Source organism: Sciurus carolinensis, chromosome 15, assembly GCF_902686445.1.
Source record: "Sciurus carolinensis chromosome 15, mSciCar1.2, whole genome shotgun sequence".
NCBI classification, from domain to species: domain Eukaryota; kingdom Metazoa; phylum Chordata; class Mammalia; order Rodentia; family Sciuridae; genus Sciurus; species Sciurus carolinensis.
The window spans coordinates 10,206,475-10,226,169 of NC_062227.1; the positions used below are offsets into that span (position 1 = coordinate 10,206,475).

Genomic DNA, 19,695 nt, shown 5'->3' on the forward strand with positions numbered 1-19,695 from the left:
GGTTCTGGGTCAGTGTGTGCGAAGGGAGTCTGTCTTGGGATGAAGTCAGGGCCTCCAGTTCAGAAAATGGGAGCAGAGGGGATGGCCCTCCTTGGGATTTGCTATGCTGACCACAGGTGAGGGCAGTTAGGTCGGCGGCGGGTTGTGGATGGGACAGTAGCTGGAGTGTTCGTGCCTGTCTCGCGGTCAGGTTAGGAACCATCTGCGCATGGGTAGGAACAGGTCAGGGCGGGGTCATCTCTCCAGTCCAGTGCTCCCGGATGGTATCCAGGGCAGGTGCGGACCGAGGTGGGCTAGGCACATGGCTCTGCGGCAGCTGTTGTTGATGCTATTGTCGCAGAATCTTAAGTCTGCCTGTGCCCCTAGACCCTCTCAATCCACAGAAGGTACATGGGATCACAGGGGTACAGGAGGAACTGGAGCCCATGGAAAGAAGGCTCCAGGGCTATGTGGGCGGGGCCCAAGGTCGGTTTGAAGTAGGGGCTGGTGGGAAAGGCAGGTGGGGTTGGGAGCAGGCTCTGGCAGGCTTCCATGCCAGAAGCTACCAGTATCTTCTCTTTGCCTCTGCCCTGAAGCAGACGACCCCAGAGATGACATCAACCAAATTAGGACAGGGGCCCACTCTGGTGGGGATTTTATGGGTGGGAATCCCTGCCAGGGATCAGGTATGGGGCTGTGGAACAGCACAGGTGGCCCAGGTGTGACCCAGGATTTGGGTTGTAGGGGACCCAGAGGCAGAGGCAGGCAGGCTCAGAGATGCTGGTCCCTTTACTGATATCTGGGGAGCATAGCCAGGGACCAAGACAACACTCCTCAAATGTGAGGACCACAGACCCCACACCCCCAAGATGGAAATCTTCTAAACAATGTTGTCTTCACTAGCCCCACCCCTTTAGAAATGGAACCTGCTTGTGATTTCTCTCTGTGACATGGGTGGAGAGCATGAAGTGGGGACGGCCACCTAGAAATCATGATCCTGAACAAGTAAGAGTAGTAACCTCAGAGGACTTCAGTCCTTTCATCTGAAAAGTAGGCACAGAGGTGTGTTAGTGGAGGGAATGAGGTCACAGGGCATCCTTCCCAGTCCCTGGGGCCCTGGCAGGCTGCTCTGGTCACCCCTTTCACCTTGCCCCATGCCGTCCAGAGCACTAGACCAATATTCCCACAGCATGTGCTTAGCTATTCTAAGCCTTCTGGGTGCAGGCTGTGGTCACTGAAGGCAGAGGCCAGGACAGCCCTCGGTCATTGAGGCCAGGTCTCTTATCCCTTGACCTTGGTCTTCCCATCTGTGAAGTGAAGGAGGGGCCTCTTTGGGGAGGTATTCTGGGGAACCACAGGTGTCTATAACAAGTGTGTGGTTGGGGGTTGTCTCCACAGTGTGCGGGAAGCCCAAGGTGATAGGGAAGGTGTACGGTGGCCATGATGCAGTGGCTGGCCAGTGGCCATGGCAGGCCAGCCTACTCTACCATGGCTGGCACCTCTGCGGAGCTGTCCTCATTGACTCCTACTGGCTACTTTCCACTGCCCACTGCTTTCTCAAGTGAGTTATGCTTCCTGGGACCCTCACAGGGGGGTTGGCAGGGAAGGAAGATGCAAGGATGAGAGGAGAAAATGGGAGCAGAGAGGATGGCCCTCCTTGGGATTTGCTGTGGTCAGTTTGCTGCCACCAAATGCACACTGCTCCTTCCTTGATCCACTGTCTGCTCCATGTGGACTGTCCTCCCCACTGGCCACCCCGCGCTTTCTTTGCCTGGGTCCATATCATCCTTCATCCTCAGCCCCAGCTGGGAGACCCCTCTTCCCTATGTCTTGACACAAACGTGTCCTGAGAACATTGGCACTTTACCCCACACTCCTGAGAGTAAGATTGTAGGCAGAGATCAGAAATGACCAGCAATGAAATTAGATCTTTCATTATCTTTGTTAAGCTCCATTCCTGTGAGGAGCCTTGGCTGCCACCATCCCATGTGTCAGGCTGTGTCGCTGGGGAGTGAAGGACTCCCTGACCTTAGAGAATGACATGGACAGCCAGAAGTCTAACTCATCTGGCCCACCTGGGCCTCTGTGCCTAACTTCAGAACACATGTGTAGGAACCCAGAGGGAACATGGAATTCACAGTCCAGGTCAGGAAGTTGCAGCTTGAGCACTTACTAACCTTGAGACCCCAGCTGGGTCCTCTTGGCATCTATTCTGTGCTTATTCCACTGAAACCCTCCCTGACATGAGGGGTGGCGAGATCCCATGACAAGGTGTCTCCATCCTTTCAGGAAGAAAGCTCAAAGTGGGCAAGGAGGGCAGATGAGGGAAGGGGTCCAGAGAGGTGCTATAAAATAGGGGTCAGGTTCATGGAGCTGCAGGGACTTCTCTAAAGGAGGATGGGCCTGGTGTGGATGGGGACCCTCCAGGTCAGAGAGCTGTATGAACAAACCCATGAAGATTCTCATTCCCTTTCAGGAACAAGGAGAGCTTACATTCTGTGTGCTCCTTCATGCATTTAAGAAATTCTTTGTGAGCACTTATTTCCAAGCAGAAAAGCTTTATGACGGGGCTACAGAGGTAGTGAGGTCATGGGATGGGTCAGAAGGAGACACTGGAAGAGACACTTGGTATATGAGTTAGCTTTATGTCACTGAGACAAAATACCTGAGAATCAAGTAAAAAGAGGAAAGTTTACTTTGGGTCATGGTGTCACAGATTAGTACTTCTCTACATTGTCACTTGACCACATGGCTTCAGGTGAGTGGGAGGACAGTACACTATGGCAGGAGCACGTGATGTGGGGGAGTTCTTTCCATTGCATGGCATCGAGGAAGCACATGGGGGGGATATGGTCCCAATCATGCATCAAGAGCACACCCCCAGTGAACTGATTTCCTCTAGGCTCTGTTGCTTACAGCTTCTGCCATTTCCTGCTGGTGCCACAAGCCAGCACCCAAGTCTTTGGCACATGGACCTTTGGGACACATTTAAGATCCAGACCATAACACTGGTATTGAGTCACAGCTCCTCCTATGTAGATAAAGGAAAAGTGTTTGATCTGAGGTGCCCAATAGTACCCTTCCTACACTTGGATTCTCAGCTCCTCCAGTTCTAGGAGGTGGTGGGAAGCCCTACATCCTGAGGTTGTGAGTCAAACATTCATCAGCCTGGAGGCAGGGAGGAGCAAAGCTGTCTGGAATCAGGGCTGGAGGAGGGTACCAGACCAGTGGGATGAGGATGCAGGGAGAGTGCTGGCCCCAGAGTCAGAGATGATGCTGATAATGGGCCCTTCCTCCTCCAGCACATCCCAGGCACCACAGGACTACCAGGTCCAATTGGGGAACACCCAGCTGTACCAGCAAACCCAGTACACCCAGAAGATGCCTGTGAACAAGATTATCACCCATCCAGACTTTGAGAAGTTCTATGCCTTTGGGAGTGACATAGCCATGTTGAAGCTGCTCCTGCCTGTGAACATCACACCCTATGTCGTTCCTGCCTGCCTCCCTCCTACAGACATGCAGATGCCCACTCACACGTCCTGTTGGATAACTGGCTGGGGAAGGCTCTCTGAGAAGAGTGAGGGGGCAAGGGAGAGGCAGGAAGGGAAATGAAGTAAAAGAGGAGGTGTGCAGGGCAACATGGGAGGAGTGGCCTAGTGAGGGAAGAGCCCCAAGCTGGTTTCTGAAGCCACTGTACTTTGGCCCCACTGTGCCTCAGTTCCATGCTCTCTCAGATGAGGACTGAGCAGTGCCACCAGTGCCATGTTCCTTTTAGTTCTGAAAGTGTGTGATTCCATGCTGCCGAATCCCCCATGGCCCAGTCCCTGAAAATCTGGGGATCCTTGACAATTGGAATCAAGAATCTGGGTTGTTTGACTTTTTGTGGTTTTTGTTTCTAGTGTTTAATCAGATGACTTGAGTGAACTTAAAAGCTGTTCCTGGGGGCTGTCCCATTTAGGTTGTCAGTCAGCTTTCCATTACTGTAAAAAAAAAAATGCCTGAGATAATCACCTGAAAAAGAGGAAAAGCTTATTGTGATTCATGGTTTCTGACATTACATCCCATGGTCACTTAGCCACATTGCTTTGGGCCTGTGCAAGGCAGCACATTCTGGTAGGAACACATCATGGAGCAGTGCTACTCAGGAAGCAGAGAGCAAGAGGGGGAACCATTCGAGTTCCTGACTCACACTTTAAGGGCACAACTCCAGGGACCTAGCTTTCTCCAGTGTGCCCATTCCTTAAAGGTCCCAGCACCTCTCAGTAGTGTCACAGGTTGGGGCCAAGCCTTAAACACACAGGCCTTTGAGGAACCTTGGGAAGGTGCTTGGGAAAAGTGGTGAGAAAGTCACATGTGGTTGTATAATGAAGTCAGCCCCATAGCCTGCCCACTCAGTGCTAGGAACACACCCTAGTCATGTGATCACCAGCACCCAGCATACATATGAGAGTACACAAACATATGTGTTGGTTCTTCCTTGAAGGCAGGAACTAAGTCTTGTTTTAATGTCCCAAATTGTGTCCCAGGCTCTGGCACCTGGGAGGTACTCCACTACTCTCTTCCACCCTGGCCCAGTAAAGCACTGTTTCTTGCCAGTTGCCCCCAAATTTGTCTCCCATTTTCCATGCTGTGTGTACTTCCATTCAAGTTCCAACATGGCCCTTTTGTGGGCACTCAGAATAAAATGTAAACTCCCCACCTTGGCTATAAGGCTGTACACAATATTGGTGCCCTGCCCCTTCTCTGCCTCATCTCCTACTGCATCCCACACATACCTGATACCTAGCAGCACAAACATACTCATCCTGAGCAAGGCCATCTCCATCTCTGGACCATTTGCTTTGCTACTTCCCTGCCTAGCTTGCTTTTCCCTCTGCTCTCTGCATGACTGCATTTTTCTTGACATTTACAGCTCAGCTGAGCTCAGTACTCCTAGTTTTCCTCAATCATGTCAGCTGAAATAGGCAACTTCTACTATCATCTCCCTGTTATATTTAGCTCATACCACTTAACAATTTCTCCATTTAATTGCTCTGCCTCTCCCAAATCAAAATGTCACTCTATACCATCAGTATCTAAAATACACCTAAGACAAGGGCAAGTGAATAGATAAGTGATTGGATGAGTGAATGAATGGGCTGACAGGTGGGAGGATGAGTGTGCAATTGGATGAGAAGATAGGTGGATGGATGGATGGATGGGTGAGGGGGTGGATGGGTGATTGAATGTGTTAATGAATGAGGAGGAAGAAGGAATGGAGAGATTGATGAGAGTGGATGGAAGAATGACTGTGGGGAGATAGGTAGATGGATGGCAAAGTGGGTGAATGAGTGGACACATGGGTGGGCAGGTGGGTGGATAGAGAGAAGGCAAAAAGGTTAGTGATGAATGGGAGGAGAGTGGACTCTGTGGTTCATGAAAGGATAGGTGAGTGAGTGAATGGTTGCTGAACCCCAGGGAGTGGGATTTGTCACTTTGTGCAATAGGGGAGGTGTGTTCTATTGTTGTGGAGGGACTAGACTAAGTATATGCACAGCTTTGAGAAAAAGGAGAGGAGTTCATCAAGGGTAGGTGGAAGACTGAACCAAGGTTTGAACCCCATGCCTGGTAGTATTGGTGAGTGTCAGGCAGATTGGGGGTTCTGAGTAGTCTGGGTTTCTTTGCTAAGGCATAGTGCATGTCTCTTACCTTCCCCTTATTTTCACAGCACCACTGCTACCACCCTACACTCTCCAGGAAGCTAAGGTGAGCCTTGTGGAGAGCACATTCTGCAATACCATCTATGGGCAAACATCTGGAAAAGGCAAGAACTACTCTGTGCAGGAAGAGATGCTGTGTGCAGGGGAATTCTCAGCAGGAAAGGCTATCTGCCAAGTGAGTAAGGCTGGGTTCTGCTGCACCCTTGCCTGTTCTGTTGGCCTCTGTTTCCCCTGAAGGGGCTCTCTTGGCCTCAATTATCTTTGTGGAGATCCCCAGACTTCCTGATTCCTTTCCTCCAGTATTTCTCCTGGGCTCCTTTGCTCATCAGTCTTCCTCCAGACCAGCACTTCTTCATCCCATCCCAGCACAAAGCTGTCCGCTGTAAAGACCCTAAACAGCATCCATTTTTGTTGCCTGTTTTAAACTTTGATTGACATGTAGCATATACACAGGATGAGTTATTCATAAGTATACAGCATGATGACTTTTCTGATATTGATGCAACCTCTTACCAGCCACCCACAACTTCCCATCCAGCCCCCTTCTCATCCCTAACCAGCAGATTCTTTAGAACTGATTCTGAATTTTCTGCAAATGGGATTTACAGTTTGCCTTCTTCTGTATCTTAGCATTATTACATCTGTACCCAGGTTTTTTTTTTTTTTTTTTTTTTTTTTACTGTAAGTTCATAGCAGCAGTCTGATCATCAAAAAATAGAGGGTAAGACAACATCAAGGGGCATCCTATAAAATATCTGGTCACGCCTGGTGTGTTGGTGCACACCTGTAAACCCAGTGGCTCAGGGGTTGACTGCAAGTTCACGGCAAGCCTTCATAATGTAGTGAAACATTTTGCAACATAGGGATACCCTGTTTCCACATAAAAAATAAAAAGGGATGAGGATGTGGTACAGTGATAAAGTGCCCATGGATTCAATCTCTGGTACCAAAAATGATGTTACTATTAGTATCTGGTTGGTAGTATACAAAAATGTGAAGGTCATAAAAAGAAGGAAAGATTGAGATTGAAGAATGTTCATAAAACTTGATAATTAAAGATAAGCATAATACTGGATTAGATCCTGGAATAGAGTAGGGATATTTGTACTTAGTGAAAACTGAATATTTATTTAATGATTCATCTCTAATTCCATGGTTTAAGTAATTGTACCATGAATATGTAAGATGTTAGCATTAGAAGAAACTAGGTGTGGGGTATGTAGATCCTCTGTAGTATCCCACAATTCTAGCCTAAATCTATATTATTTCAAATTGGAAAGATTTGAAAAATGTGCAAAAGATTGAAATAAGCCCTTATCAGAAATTTCATGCAGATGTCAAACAAGCAAATGAAAAAAGTCTCTTAGGCACTGGAGAAATACAAACTCAAACACCAATGAGATACCTCTGCACATTTACTAGGATGGCTGAATTAAAATGACTGACTACATCAAGTGTTGACAAGGACATGAAGCAACTGAAACTCTCATACCCAATGGAAACTGGCACAAACATTTTGAAAACATTTTTGTAAAAAGCTACACGCACTTGTGTACAACCCAGACATAGTAATTTTAGGTATTTATCCAGGAGAAATAAAAGCACCTGGTCCAAGAAAGACATCTACATGACTATAAGACAATTCGCTGCAGGTTTCTTGGGTAATAGTTCAAAACTAATAAAAAGTCAAAAGATCAGTAGCAGGTTAACAAACAAATAAACTGTGTAATATCCCTGTGATACCACTCTTTACCGGTGACAAGTCCTGCTTCCTCAGGTGTTGAAGTATAACACCGGAGAAGCATGCCGAGGCAAATGTAGAGTGGAAATGCAGCTTTATTAAAGAAAAATAAAAGCAGACTTCTCCCGGGTAGAAGAAGGGGACCCAAAGGCGGAATCCATGGGATGAGCAAATCTTGTTCTTTTTATGGTTTTTATTCTCCCATTCTCTCCCCCTTATCTCTTTTCTTCCTGCCTATGGGATTAGGCCTGGTTTTGCAGGTGAGATGTAAAAAGTGAAAAGCAGATGGGGCAGGGGGAGGGCCAAAGTGATTCAGACAGGTAAGGGCCCAGGGGGCATTAATCAGCATTTTCCTGCCTGTAGTCTCTGACAAGGGCAGGTAAATTTGGTTATCAATGGGTTCTGCAGATCCTTGACATTCCATTCTCCCACAGCAGTCTCCAACTTCCAGAGGCAGATGGCTTTCATGGCCTCCATTTCCTCGATCTGACCCGATCTCCTATTTCTACACTAACTGCCTGTCCCCAATTCTGGCTTCACCTACACTAGAACACTGCTCATCAATAATCAGGAATAAACTGTGGGTGCACATGACTGCCCAGGTGAATTGCTAAATAACTGTCCTGGGGCTAAATGACTGTAATAGCATGTTGGCCTGCCATGTATGAGGCTCTTGTTTTTCATCTTCAGGACTGTTAAAAAAAAAAAAAGAAAGAAAGAAAGAAAGAGAGAAAGAAAGAGAGAAAGAAAGAAAGAAAGAGAAACAAGTAGAAGAAAAGAAACTTTAGCGAAAAACACCAGACAAAAGAAAGGAATACAACTTGTATGATTCTGTTCCTACGAAATTCTAAGAAGTTGGGTACTCAGTGAACAAAAAAGCAGTGTGGGTGCTCCTTCTGCTCAGGGTTTACAGAGTGAGGGTCTACACAGAGGTGTCAGCTGACCCAGCCTGCTCACAGGCCCCTCTGCCCATAGAGCTGTCACCTCCAGGCCTTACCTGTACGTTGCCCTGGGTCACCAGGAGCCCAGGCATGGGGAGCAGATGGTGGAGCCATGTCCTGATGGATTTGGAAACACGATCTCCACTTGCTGTTCCATTCTGGTGTCCCTCACTGGGGAATTGATCTGGTAGGCCTTCAGTGGGGCCCTGACTCAGGCAGTGGCAGCCTAGGGTGTCCAACATTTTCAGCCATTGTGACCTGGTGTCTCTGATCCCACTCAGCTCCCACACTAACTCCTCTCTCTCTTTCCTCAGGGTGATTCTGGGAGTCCTCTTGTCTGCTATGGCCCCAATGCCTGGGTCCTAGTAGGGCTGGCCAGCTGGGGCCTGGACTGCTGGCATCCTGTCTACCCCAGCGTCTTCACCAGGGTTGCCTACTTCATTGACTGGATCAATGAAGTCAGGAGGCTGAGTCCTCCACCAGACCCTCCTCCCACAGACATTCCACGAAAGCCTCTGAGGGCTTCTGGCTCACTCCAGCCCTACAGGACACTCGTGAGCCCACAGACCTGGCTCCTCCTGCCACTTATCCTCAAGGTACAGTGGCAGGCCCGTGGATGACTCTCAGGGCAGTGGATATTTTCTCTGACAAGGTCCCAGTCCTCTTGCCACAGCTTCTCTCACTCCAGCCCACTGTTCATCTAAATGGCTTCTTTTCCTCAGCTTCTCTGTCCATCATCTGCCACTCCCAAAACCAAGTTTAGTAAACCAATTCAAATAAAAAATTCATCCTCCTGTTCCTCCAGCTGTGCTGCCCTCTTTGGGCTCCTTCTGTCCCTTAGTGCTCTCCTTTCCCTTGGTTCAACCATCTGACTTCCAGAAGGAAGAAAGGTACTTTGCAGAGATCTTCAACCAAGGGGCCCTTGGGGTGGATTAGGGGTGGACTGCAAGGAAGCTGGGGAGCTAGGATGCCTTCTAAGCAGCGACCCTGGTCTGTCTACACTGAATGACTGCTCCAACCCTAGGGAGCAACTGGTTGTTCTGAGGAGGCCAGGCTTTACACCTGGTGTTCAGATGTAGGAGAGGTGGTGTCTCCCCTCAGTAGATGTGCAGCATTCCTGGAGTTTGGAGGAGGAATAACCAGTACTGGGTGGATCTGAGGGATGATGATTGGCCCTGGCCTATAGCCAGAGATCTCTCAGATTTGGGGTGGGACTGGAATGTGACCAAGAAGCATGGAGGAGGCCCGATGCCAGGTTGAAAGCTGAGGCCTAAGTCAGCGATTTCCAGAGTTCTACTCCTGCTTTGACATCTGGCACGCTTTTCACCTGCACCCACAAGATGCATTCTGACCACGTATGCAGGCATTGACCCACTGCCCACTTCCACAATTCCATGAACTTGGTACCTGCTGTCTGAGGTCCAGGGTACACCTGCCCTGTGTCCACACACCTCTTGTGGTTGGATCCTGATGTCACTTTGTTGATTTAGTTGACCCAGCACTGGGGGTCCAGCAATAAGTTCCAAAGTAGTGTCAAAGGCTGTCCTCCCCAAAAATATGCCTGACACTAGGTTTTGATGCAGCTAGCAGGCACTCAGAGGCCTCAAAATGCCCACCCCAGCATTCAGATCACTGTTGAAAGGGAGAGTTTTTATTTAGCATACATCCACGTATATGGACACCATTTATGAATTTTAGAGGTAATCGTTTTCTAACCTGATATTTCCCAAATTTCCTGGACCCTTACTGACAGGAATACAAATGAACTCCCATGAACATTAGCAACAGGACTTCCCCATCTTTGACCTTCTGCTCCTCATGCAGGAACTCCTGTCCCAAAATTATCTTCTGAAGATTCAACAAAGGTCTTCTCAGTGTCTATTCCTATAGGGGCTTTACTGACAGTCATGGCCTTCAGCCAGAGCACCTCTACTGAGGTACAGTTGTGGCTGATTGTCCCACCACCACCAGTGATGGGTCTTGGAACTCCACAGTCTCTGCAAGGTAGAAGACAAGAGCTTTCCACCTGGCAACATGACAAGTACTGGTCTCACCCAGCAGGACTACTCAGAAGCCTGGTCTGCATGTGAGTGATTGACACAGCATGTGGTCCATGCATCTTCTTCACAGGGTCAGGGAAGCTTTGTGGTTCAGTACTGAGCACTAGCTCCTTCACTGGACTGTTGGTACTATGGAAGATTCAGCTGGTTGGTGCTGGGGGCCTGGGCATCATCCATCCTGGCCTGCAGATCGCCATTTGGGACTATCCATCTTGGTACTTTGAGCCAATCTAATAAATCCCCTTTTTCTAATCATACCTCCTGTTGGTTCTGCTCCTCTGGAGAACATTAATACAACTGGACACAACCAAGAAAAGAATCAGTGAACTTGTAGTTTGTGGTAGAAACTTCCCATACCCAGATGCAAAGAGAAAAGAATGATAATGACAAAACAAAATACCCAAAATGTGAGATAAGTACCAAAGTTGTAACTCATGTATAATGGGAACACCAGAAGAGAAGAAAGAAGTATTTGAAATGATACTGACTGAGGATTCTCTAAAACTCACAACAGCCACCAAACCGTAGGTATCATTGAGCAGGATAAATGCCAGAACATTATACCTATGCTTATCATATTCATACTGCAGAAAATAAAGTCACATAGAAAGTGTTGTAAAAAGCTATAGGGGGGAAGAATGCCTTATCCACTGAGAAGCAAACATCCTAATTACATCAGGCTCTTGTTCAGAGACTATGCAGGCAAGAAAGGGGTGCAATGAAATATTTAGCATTGAGAGGGAAAATATTCCTCTTTGCCCCAAATTCTAGACCAGTGAAATGCTCCTGCAAGAGAGAGAGAGAGAGAGAGAGAGAGAGAGAGAGAGAGAAGAAGACTTTCCAGTCAAATATAATTTGAGAGAACTTATTACCAGCAGACCTGCCTTGGAAGAAATGTTAAAAGAAGTTCTTCAGTGAGCCAGAAAATGAGATAGATCAGAAACTTGGATCAACAAAAAGAGAGAGCAGGAATAAGTGAAGGGAAAATCAACACTTTCAGTTTTGAATGTTAATTTAATTAACAAAGAGCAACTCATTCAAAATGATATTGCAGCAATGTATTCAATGAATCTTATGAATAAATGAAAGAATGACCACAATGTTATAGGAGAGAAGAATCAGGAACACTCTGCTATACTGTACATGCACCAGTCAGGGTGGGTTGTTGCTGGTAGTGTCAGTTGACCCTTCCCCAGGGTGCTGTGACTCTTCCCCTAGAAGCAAGGCCTTATTCTCTCATCAGGCCACCTGCTCAAGAAGGTCTTGGCCATGCTGGGGATTGGTCCAACCTCCCTGTATAGCATCTTTCACAGAATCAGAAAGAAGCTGTAAGAAAAATGCCATCTTTAGGCTATGGTTAATGGTACAGAGTGTTGAAGATTCAAAAACAACTCTCCAACCAATTGAGACAAAAGGGCCCAATGTTCTTATGACATACTCCTGTCTTTTATGGTAATTCCTGCCCCAGATGCCTCATGATCACTTGAAGACTTTTGATTCCACAGTAGGTCCATCCCAGATGACTCCATCCTGCAGTCCCTCTAGATGACTCCACCACTTTGAGACCCTATGTGGTCCCCAGTCTGGTCTGCCAGAAGCCCCTCCCATACCCATGCTGAAGTAAAAATTATGTGTGTATCTGGAAGGACACTGTGCATGCTTGAACCACCTTTTGAATTCAAATAAGATTCCTTCCCCATCTCCTCATGCAAACCGTCCCATACTGCTTCTCCTTCTGGTGCAGCATGAGTCCTAACGAAAGCACAGAGTGACATAGTGAAATGGAGATCTCCCAGGAGCTGCTAGATCTGGCTGCAGATAAGTTCCAGGAAACTGTCAGAAGTTATGGGCTATTGCTCCCAGGAAGGGAAGAGTGGAGCTGCTATCATTAGGAGCTCAGGCTCATTGATGTTCAATCTCAGGGACACTTAACACTTAGATCTGAGAGCAACCAGTTCTCAAGGTTCAGGGCTGGTAATACCAAGGGAGATGTGCTTTGCCTATTTGTGATCCCTCTCTGTATCTGGCCAAGAACCCTCATTTGATTGGTAAGAGAGATTTCTGAGGGACACAGATCATGAAGGGATGCACAGAGGAGATCCCTGAAACCAAACAAAGTCTTTTGAAGGGGGGAAGTTATCATCTGGATTTGAGGAACCCATCTGCCTTTCCTGTATTCTCTGAGGGACTTGTGGCATGGGTCTGGTGGTTGGGGGTAACCTTATGGTTCAGAGACAATAGCAACTGCAGCAGCAGCAGCAGCAGCAGCAGAGCCATAGGCCTGGCTCACCTGTGGTTTGAACCCCACTGGTGCCTATCTGGGAGAACAGGGATAAGCCCATCCTGACCTGGACTTGTCCATGAGCAGGTGGCTCTTGACCTGGCTCACTGAATCAGGCACCAATCTCCCAGAACTCATCCCCACCCCCAACCCCACCCCTACCACCACCCTAAACCTGCCCTCACCTGGGACCAGATGGACTGGAAGCCCTGACTTCATCCCAAGACAGATCAAGCACACAAGGTGACATAGTACCCCAACTCCTCCCAAACCCATGGTGTTCCAACCCTGAGCCCACCCTGACCTCTGCTGAGAATGGCTGGCCCACAATGCTACCAAGGGCTCTTATAAATCAATGAGAAAAAGAAAAGGAGTCTACACACAGAATATGGGAAAGCATATTAAATAGTAGTCCACATGGGGGTGTTGCTTGGTGGCAGGGTCACTAGTCTCTGGGTTCAATCCCCACCACGGGGGCAGGTCCCACAAGACATAGAAAACATAATTCATGGAAAAACAAATAAAAGGCTCACAGTACACAGGGTAAAATGTTTTATTATTTGCAAAATGAAAACTTAAAAGTAGAATTTTCAATCATCGAAGCACAAATATTTCAGGACATTGATTAAAAAACCCCAATCTTCTGTTCATTGGTCATTTCTCCATCAAGCGGTGGGACTAGGGGAAGTCCTACATTCCAAAGGCATGCTTCCTTACATCTACATTCTATTACCTTGTGATATACTGAATTTGTACTTGTCAATCTACATTTATTTTCTCATGTCTTTTTCTTCATTTCTGGATTTTAAACTTCAGACTAAAGGGAACTTGTAAACCACTGTCCAAAAAGAAAGAAAGAGAAAAAAACATCAAATGGAGCAGAATTGTTTCTGGGCACTTAAGTGGAACAGGGGATCACTGTAATCACAGCTCAAATGCATACACAGTTGAAACCTTTATTGGCCTGCTGACCAAAGTGGGTCACACTGTCAGTGTCCTGAAACATTGCCAAACTCTGCTGATCTTCCTTCCACCAAACTATCCAGAGACTGAGACTGCACCCACGCTGCTTGCTAAGAAATAGCTTAATTTTTCCAGAACAAGTCTTAAAAGATATACAAAACAACACCACCGACAACTCGCTCAGGAAGTAACTTGAGGGCTTCGGGGACATAGAGGAGGCCATGGTCATCACCGACTGCCAGACTGGCAGGCTGAGAGGGCTTGTAAAGACCCCAACCCGATCATTGATGGGCGGAAGGCCAATGTGAACCTGTCGTATCTGGGTGCCAAGCCCTGGGGCCTGCAGATGGGCTTTGCTGTTGGCATGCAGCAGCTGCACCCCACACTGGTCCCGCGGACTTACGGGCTGACCCCCACTACATCCACCTGCAAGCGGTTGTGCAGCCCAGCGTAGTGATCCCGGTCACCCCAGTGCCATAGCTGTCCTCGCCCTACATGGAGTACATGCCTGTCAGCCCTGCCTACACCCCAGTACCCACCAGCCACCTATGACCAGGACCCAGACGTCGCCTCGCGGGCCTCGGCCACCAGGTTCGTGGGCTATGGATACCCAGCCTCCATGGCGCAGGCCCTGTCGCAAGGGCGCCCGCGGGTGCCGCTTTTGTGCAGTACCAGGCGCCGCAGCTGCAGCTGGACAGGATGTAGTGAGGTCCGTCCCGGGTGCGGGGACTGTGGTGACGTCGCCCACACAGCAGACAGACTCGGGCTATCGGCCGGCTCAGCTCTGGGCACCACCAGCACCTGTGTCTCCGAGACCCCTGGCTCAGCCAGGCGGTGTCTCTTCAGGCCTGGGTGCCATCATGCCTTGAGGGGGACTTCAGCACCCAGTGGCCGAGAGGCTGTCTGCAGAGGCCCCTCGCACTTGGCCCCCAGGCCTGTCCTGCCCCCACACTCCAGGTGCCAAGGGCCGGGCCGACACGGTTCCACCGAGGTGCCTCTCAGGGAGACTGGCAGAGGAGCCAGGACCGCAGGCTGCTGTGCGGACGCCCTCCTCCCAGACGCCGAGCCCCCAGCTGCCAGCCCGCACCTGCCGGCCAACTCTGCGCCTGCTCCCTGCTGTCGTCTATTGCTCCTGAGGCGATTTCAGAGTTTCAGTCCATTTTTTCAACAGACACTGCTGCCACCAGGAACCCAGAACCTAGTTTGACTTGGAGAGACTTGTTTTTGTGGATGCTCCACCGAGGAGACGATGACAGTACTTCTGTAGGATGGTGTCGCCGCCGGCCCGCCAGGCCCTCGGCGGGGTGGGCACCGCAGGTCGTCAGGGCCCTGCTGGGCTGTGAAGCGTGTCCGCCCCAGGGTGGGTTCTCAGGTGTCTTCACCGCGTCATCGCCGCCCTCTGCCTGGGCCCTGCTCCTCCTGCCCAGGGTAGGTGTGGCCCGCTGCCGTGGGGCTGGACTGTGACAGCCTGGCCCTCCCTGTCCCCTGTTAGCCTCTGAGTGCAGGTCCCGAACGCTGTCCCTCACCATCAGCTGCAAGCAGCCCTAGATGCACTCCTTCCAGCTGAGGTGGTTCAAGGTGGCAGCTCTTGGGGACCAGGGGCTGGAGGCTGAGGGACTCCTGGCAGGGAGGGGAACGCCAATGGGCAGGCAGCTGGGCTGTGCCTTTGCACTACTTCAGGGAGCCCAGTGGTCAGTGCCCATGGTGTGGAGAAGGCCTGGAAGTGAAGGTAGCTAACGTTATAAAATTTTTATCAGAATGTTCTGATTATAAAAATAAAACTTGTTCTCTCTCTAAAAAATACAAAACAACAAATACTGGTGAGGATGGGGTGGAATAAGAAACCTTACATACCCCTGATGGGAATGTGAATTAGTATCATCCCTATGAAGTACAATGTGGAGGTACCACAAAAATCTAAACATAAACTGATCACATGATCCAGTTATCTCATTCCTCACTTATGCCCAAAGGAATCAAAGCAAGCACATGAGAGAGATACTTGCATACCCATGTTTATTTATGTACTGCTCACAACAGCCCAGTTGTGAAATCAGTCTAGATGCCCATCAAGAGAAGAATGCACAAACAAAATGTGCTATGTAAGCCAGGCATAGTGGTGCTGCCTCAAATCCCAGGGACACAGGAGGCCTAGGCAAGAGGACCTCAAGTTTAGGCCAGCATGAACAACTCAGTTGAACTGTGTTTCAAAATACAAATATTAGAAAGGACTGGGGAAGTTACTTATTAGTAGAGCCCTCTGGGTTCCATCCCCAATACTGTTTTTGAGAAAAGAGTTTCATATATGTGAGAAATAGAAAATCTGATGATTCATTTTCAAAATATAAATTCTCAACTAGGTAGATTTTAGAAATTCTAAACACAGGGAAAAGAGAAGGCAGAGTGGAAAGTTATCACAAGAGTTGACATAGCAGAGTGGAAAATTGTCACAAGAGAGTTCATACAATAACGTGTGAGTGTGGCAACCTTGAGACTCATGCACATACAGTCCCCTTCTAGAAAAACAGGATGTGGGAATAGGGTCCTGTTTAACAGATTAACAGAAGGAAATACCTACACTGAGAAACATTAACTGAAGGGGGAAGAGATATTAAACATAATAAAAGTGTTTCTGCACCTGGGAATGTGGGGTCTTAGGCAAAGATCAGGAAGGTTGTGACCCCCATAGTACTCAACCAAGGAGGACCTGGATGAGGGACCTTGTGCACTAGGGGATAACATGCAGGTTGTACCTGCCCTGTAAAAGTCTCACTTCAGCTGCATTCTGTGTCTCCTTGTCCTTTCCTTGGAACTGGACAAATGATCCTGTTTCAGAAACACACACACACACACCACACACACACACACACACACACACATTAGTATTATTCAGCTATAAAAACATTTAAAATGATATCATGTCATTTTCAGGAAAATGGATAGAATTAAAGATCACCACATAAGAAAAATGAGCAAGACTCAGAAAGACAGTATGGAGTGTGTTCTCTCATGTGAGAAATCTGGGAGGGGGGACATGTTATCAAATTAAGATGGTCTATCAGGGATGGAAGAGGGAACCAGGTGGAGGGAGACAGACATAAAAGGAGGAATTGGAAAATGTACATTGAATCAAAGCTCCTTAGAATTGTGTATAAACATTGTACAATGAAACCCATTTTTCTGTGCAATTTATATGCCCTACTATGTATAATAAAATTAAACTATACAACCCTCCAATTCAATTTTTTTAATTTGTAAGAAGGAAAAAACTGTGAATGGTAATTAAGCACAAGAAAATATGTTCCACATCATTAGGCATTCAGGAAATGCAAATTCAAACTACAATGGGATACCACTTAGTTTGAGTAGAATGGCTAATGAAACAGACAATGCCAAATATTGGCAAGGATGTAGAAAAAGTGGAACCCATACACATTTTAGAAGGAATGTAACATGAGAGATCCTTTAGAAATCAGTTTGGAAATTTACAAATTATTAAATGTAAAGTTACCACATAACCCAGTATTTTCACTTCTAGAATCTACCCAACAGAAATAAAAAGGCATGCCGCAAAAGAAAGAAAACTAAAGAAATAATGTAAAATAGTTTAATTTAAAAACATGTGTCTCCACTTACACTTGCACGAGAATATTCATAGCACCATTGTTCATAATATTGCAAAACTGCAACCAACCAAATTCTTGTCAACCAGTAAACAAATATCAAAGTGTGGTACAAACATGCCATGGAATAAAACATACAAAATATGGGTACGTGCCACAGCCTAGAAATTTAAAAACGTTACCCTAAGTGGAGGAAGCCAGATGTGGAAGACAACAATTTCTGTGATGCTATTTATCTGAAGTACCTAGAAAATGAGAAAAATCTTAATGTGATCCTACAATTTGTATAATCAGAAAAATGAGAGATTACACTTCACTTATGTATGACCTATCAAAATAAATAAATACAGAAGAAAGAAAAAAGAATGATAGTTACCTAGAAGTAGAAGTGGAGATTAATGGCAAATTGGTTGATTATGGCACAGATCTATGAATTTAACACTGTTTCAAGGAAGAAAATCAAACAGAGAGATAAGGCTTCAGGGCACTTCACAGGCAGGTGGGAGACCATTGCAAATCACCACTGAGACCTGACGACACCCACTACTGACGCACTGAGCTGGGCTGCCTGCCCAGGTGCATGCTGGTGGCATGGACGGCTCTAACAGCAAGGGCTTTGTAGATGGCGACACTGTGAGTCAGGAAGTGAGACTGCTGCTGGAAAAATTACATCATTTTGTAGGAAGGGGCATGGGTACAATCTAAGTCTCTGGATAGTTTTGTGGAAGGAGTGATCTGTAGAGAAGATCAAGCATTTGACAATGTTTCAGGAAACAGGTAGTTTGGCCCACTTTGGTGAGCATGGTGGGGTGCAGCCCAGATAAAGTTTGAGGTGTGTTTCCCAGTGAGATCTGATTAACAATGGCCTGCTGCTCCATTTCAAGTGCCCAGAACCAATTCTACTCCATTTGATTTTTTTTCTGACAGTGGTAAATAAAATAATCTCCCTGTAGTCTGAAGTTTATGGCCAGACATGAAGAAAAAGTCTTAAGGAAATAAGTGTAAAATGATACCTCTCTGGAGTCCTCTGGTTGCTGGCTCCAGGCCCTCTTGCACCCAAGGAATCCCTTCAACCTCCCACAGAATGTGCAAAGGACATGGGACTAGAAGCCTCAGGGTTCAGGGACAACGGTGATGGCAGCAATAGCCAGAGGCAGTGTCTGGTTTGGCTCAGGTCCCCACAGTCCCTGCCCATCTGGAGTGCAGGACTGGAGGGTGTGACCTGGCCCTGACCTGAGCCTGACCCAACTCTAGCCAATCCCTGATATTCCCCAGGTCATGCCTTTCTTCCCCCACTACAGTCCTGACCCAGCATTCACTGGGGACCACAAACACAGGAGGCACTGGTTCAATCCCAAGATGGAGTTCCCCATAGACACCGTACCCCACCTCTTTCATACATAGCGTTGGCCCCACGCCGACAACACGGTGACCTGTGTTGGGAGCAGCTGACCCACATTGCAATCCATTACTCTTAGACATCAATGAGAAAACCCAAAGGAGGCTACACACCACATGGTATATGAATCATTGAAACATGGGATTTTGCAAAGGAGAACAATTTCCTTGAAAGGGAGCCAAAGTTTATTGCTATTTATGGGATGAAGAACAGGGTTGAACTTGGCATGCACAAAAGTGATCGGAGGTGAAATAGTTCATGGTCTGTCATTCATAATCAAACTTCATGGTTCTTCAGAGGACACGGGTTCCAAAAGTGGTGGCACTGGGGGTAAGGTCTGCGGGTAGGGTTTTCAGCCCTCTGGCATTAGAAGGATACCCATCAAACACCAGTATAGGCCCAAGGGAGATCAGGGGTTTCAAAGGGAGCAGGCATCATAGCCGTGAAAATTAATCTAGGAAATTACCATCCTAAACCCCCATTTCACTGGTGTTATCTCCTACAAAGCTTTGGGAGATGAACACTCTATTGCTCAGTGGCCTGTCCCCCAGAGTTAGTGATGTGTAAAGTTGACAAAATGCAAGTAACTACTGGCAAGTAAGTGAAGCTACAGGGCTTATTCAGGTTTCTTCTCAGTTTAAACAAGACCCTAGAAATTCCCCCCAGGCTGCTGCTTCATCAATAGGTTGTTTCTCTTAGTCCACTGCTGAGTCCTTCCTGGGAAGACTGTGCCATGGCTTGTTTCAGTGTTCACCACTAGGGTGGGCCAGCAGGTGTTGTGGTTGTTTCCAGTTTGGGCTACGACAGATAGAGCCACCATGAACGACTGTGGACTGAAATCCACTCTGCTGGGATAAACACCCAGGAGTGCAGTCGCTGGGCCTATGGTAAGTGTGTGTTTAGTTCTATCATTTCCTAAAGACACTCACTATTTTCCAGAATGGCTTTGCCATCTTCTGGTTCCAGCAGGAGTGAACGATAATGGGAGTGCTGGCACCCTCACCAG

General features: G+C 47.6%; 1 protein-coding gene and 1 pseudogene across 1 annotated transcript; both read left to right on the forward strand.

The window, feature by feature from the left end:
- The first annotated feature begins 260 nt into the window (after nucleotides 1–260).
- LOC124965763 (putative serine protease 47) lies at nucleotides 261–8,983 on the forward strand. The gene is made up of 6 exons (XM_047526918.1): nucleotides 261–276; nucleotides 367–616; nucleotides 1,367–1,540; nucleotides 3,282–3,559; nucleotides 5,690–5,856; nucleotides 8,678–8,983. The coding sequence occupies exons 1-6, from the start codon at nucleotides 261–263 to the stop codon at nucleotides 8,981–8,983; spliced, it is 1,191 nt and encodes a 396-aa protein (XP_047382874.1).
- A 1,287-nt stretch (nucleotides 8,984–10,270) lies between these two features.
- Nucleotides 10,271–14,372, forward strand: LOC124965764 (RNA-binding protein 38-like; annotated as a pseudogene).
- The last annotated feature ends 5,323 nt before the right edge of the window (nucleotides 14,373–19,695 follow it).

Coding starts and splice junctions, on each gene's coding strand:
- LOC124965763 (XM_047526918.1), top strand. Junction 1,541..3,281: donor ACTGCCCACTGCTTTCTCAA/GTGAGTTATGCT, acceptor TTCCTCCTCCAG/CACATCCCAGGCACCACAGG. Junction 3,560..5,689: donor GGGAAGGCTCTCTGAGAAGA/GTGAGGGGGCAA, acceptor TTATTTTCACAG/CACCACTGCTACCACCCTAC.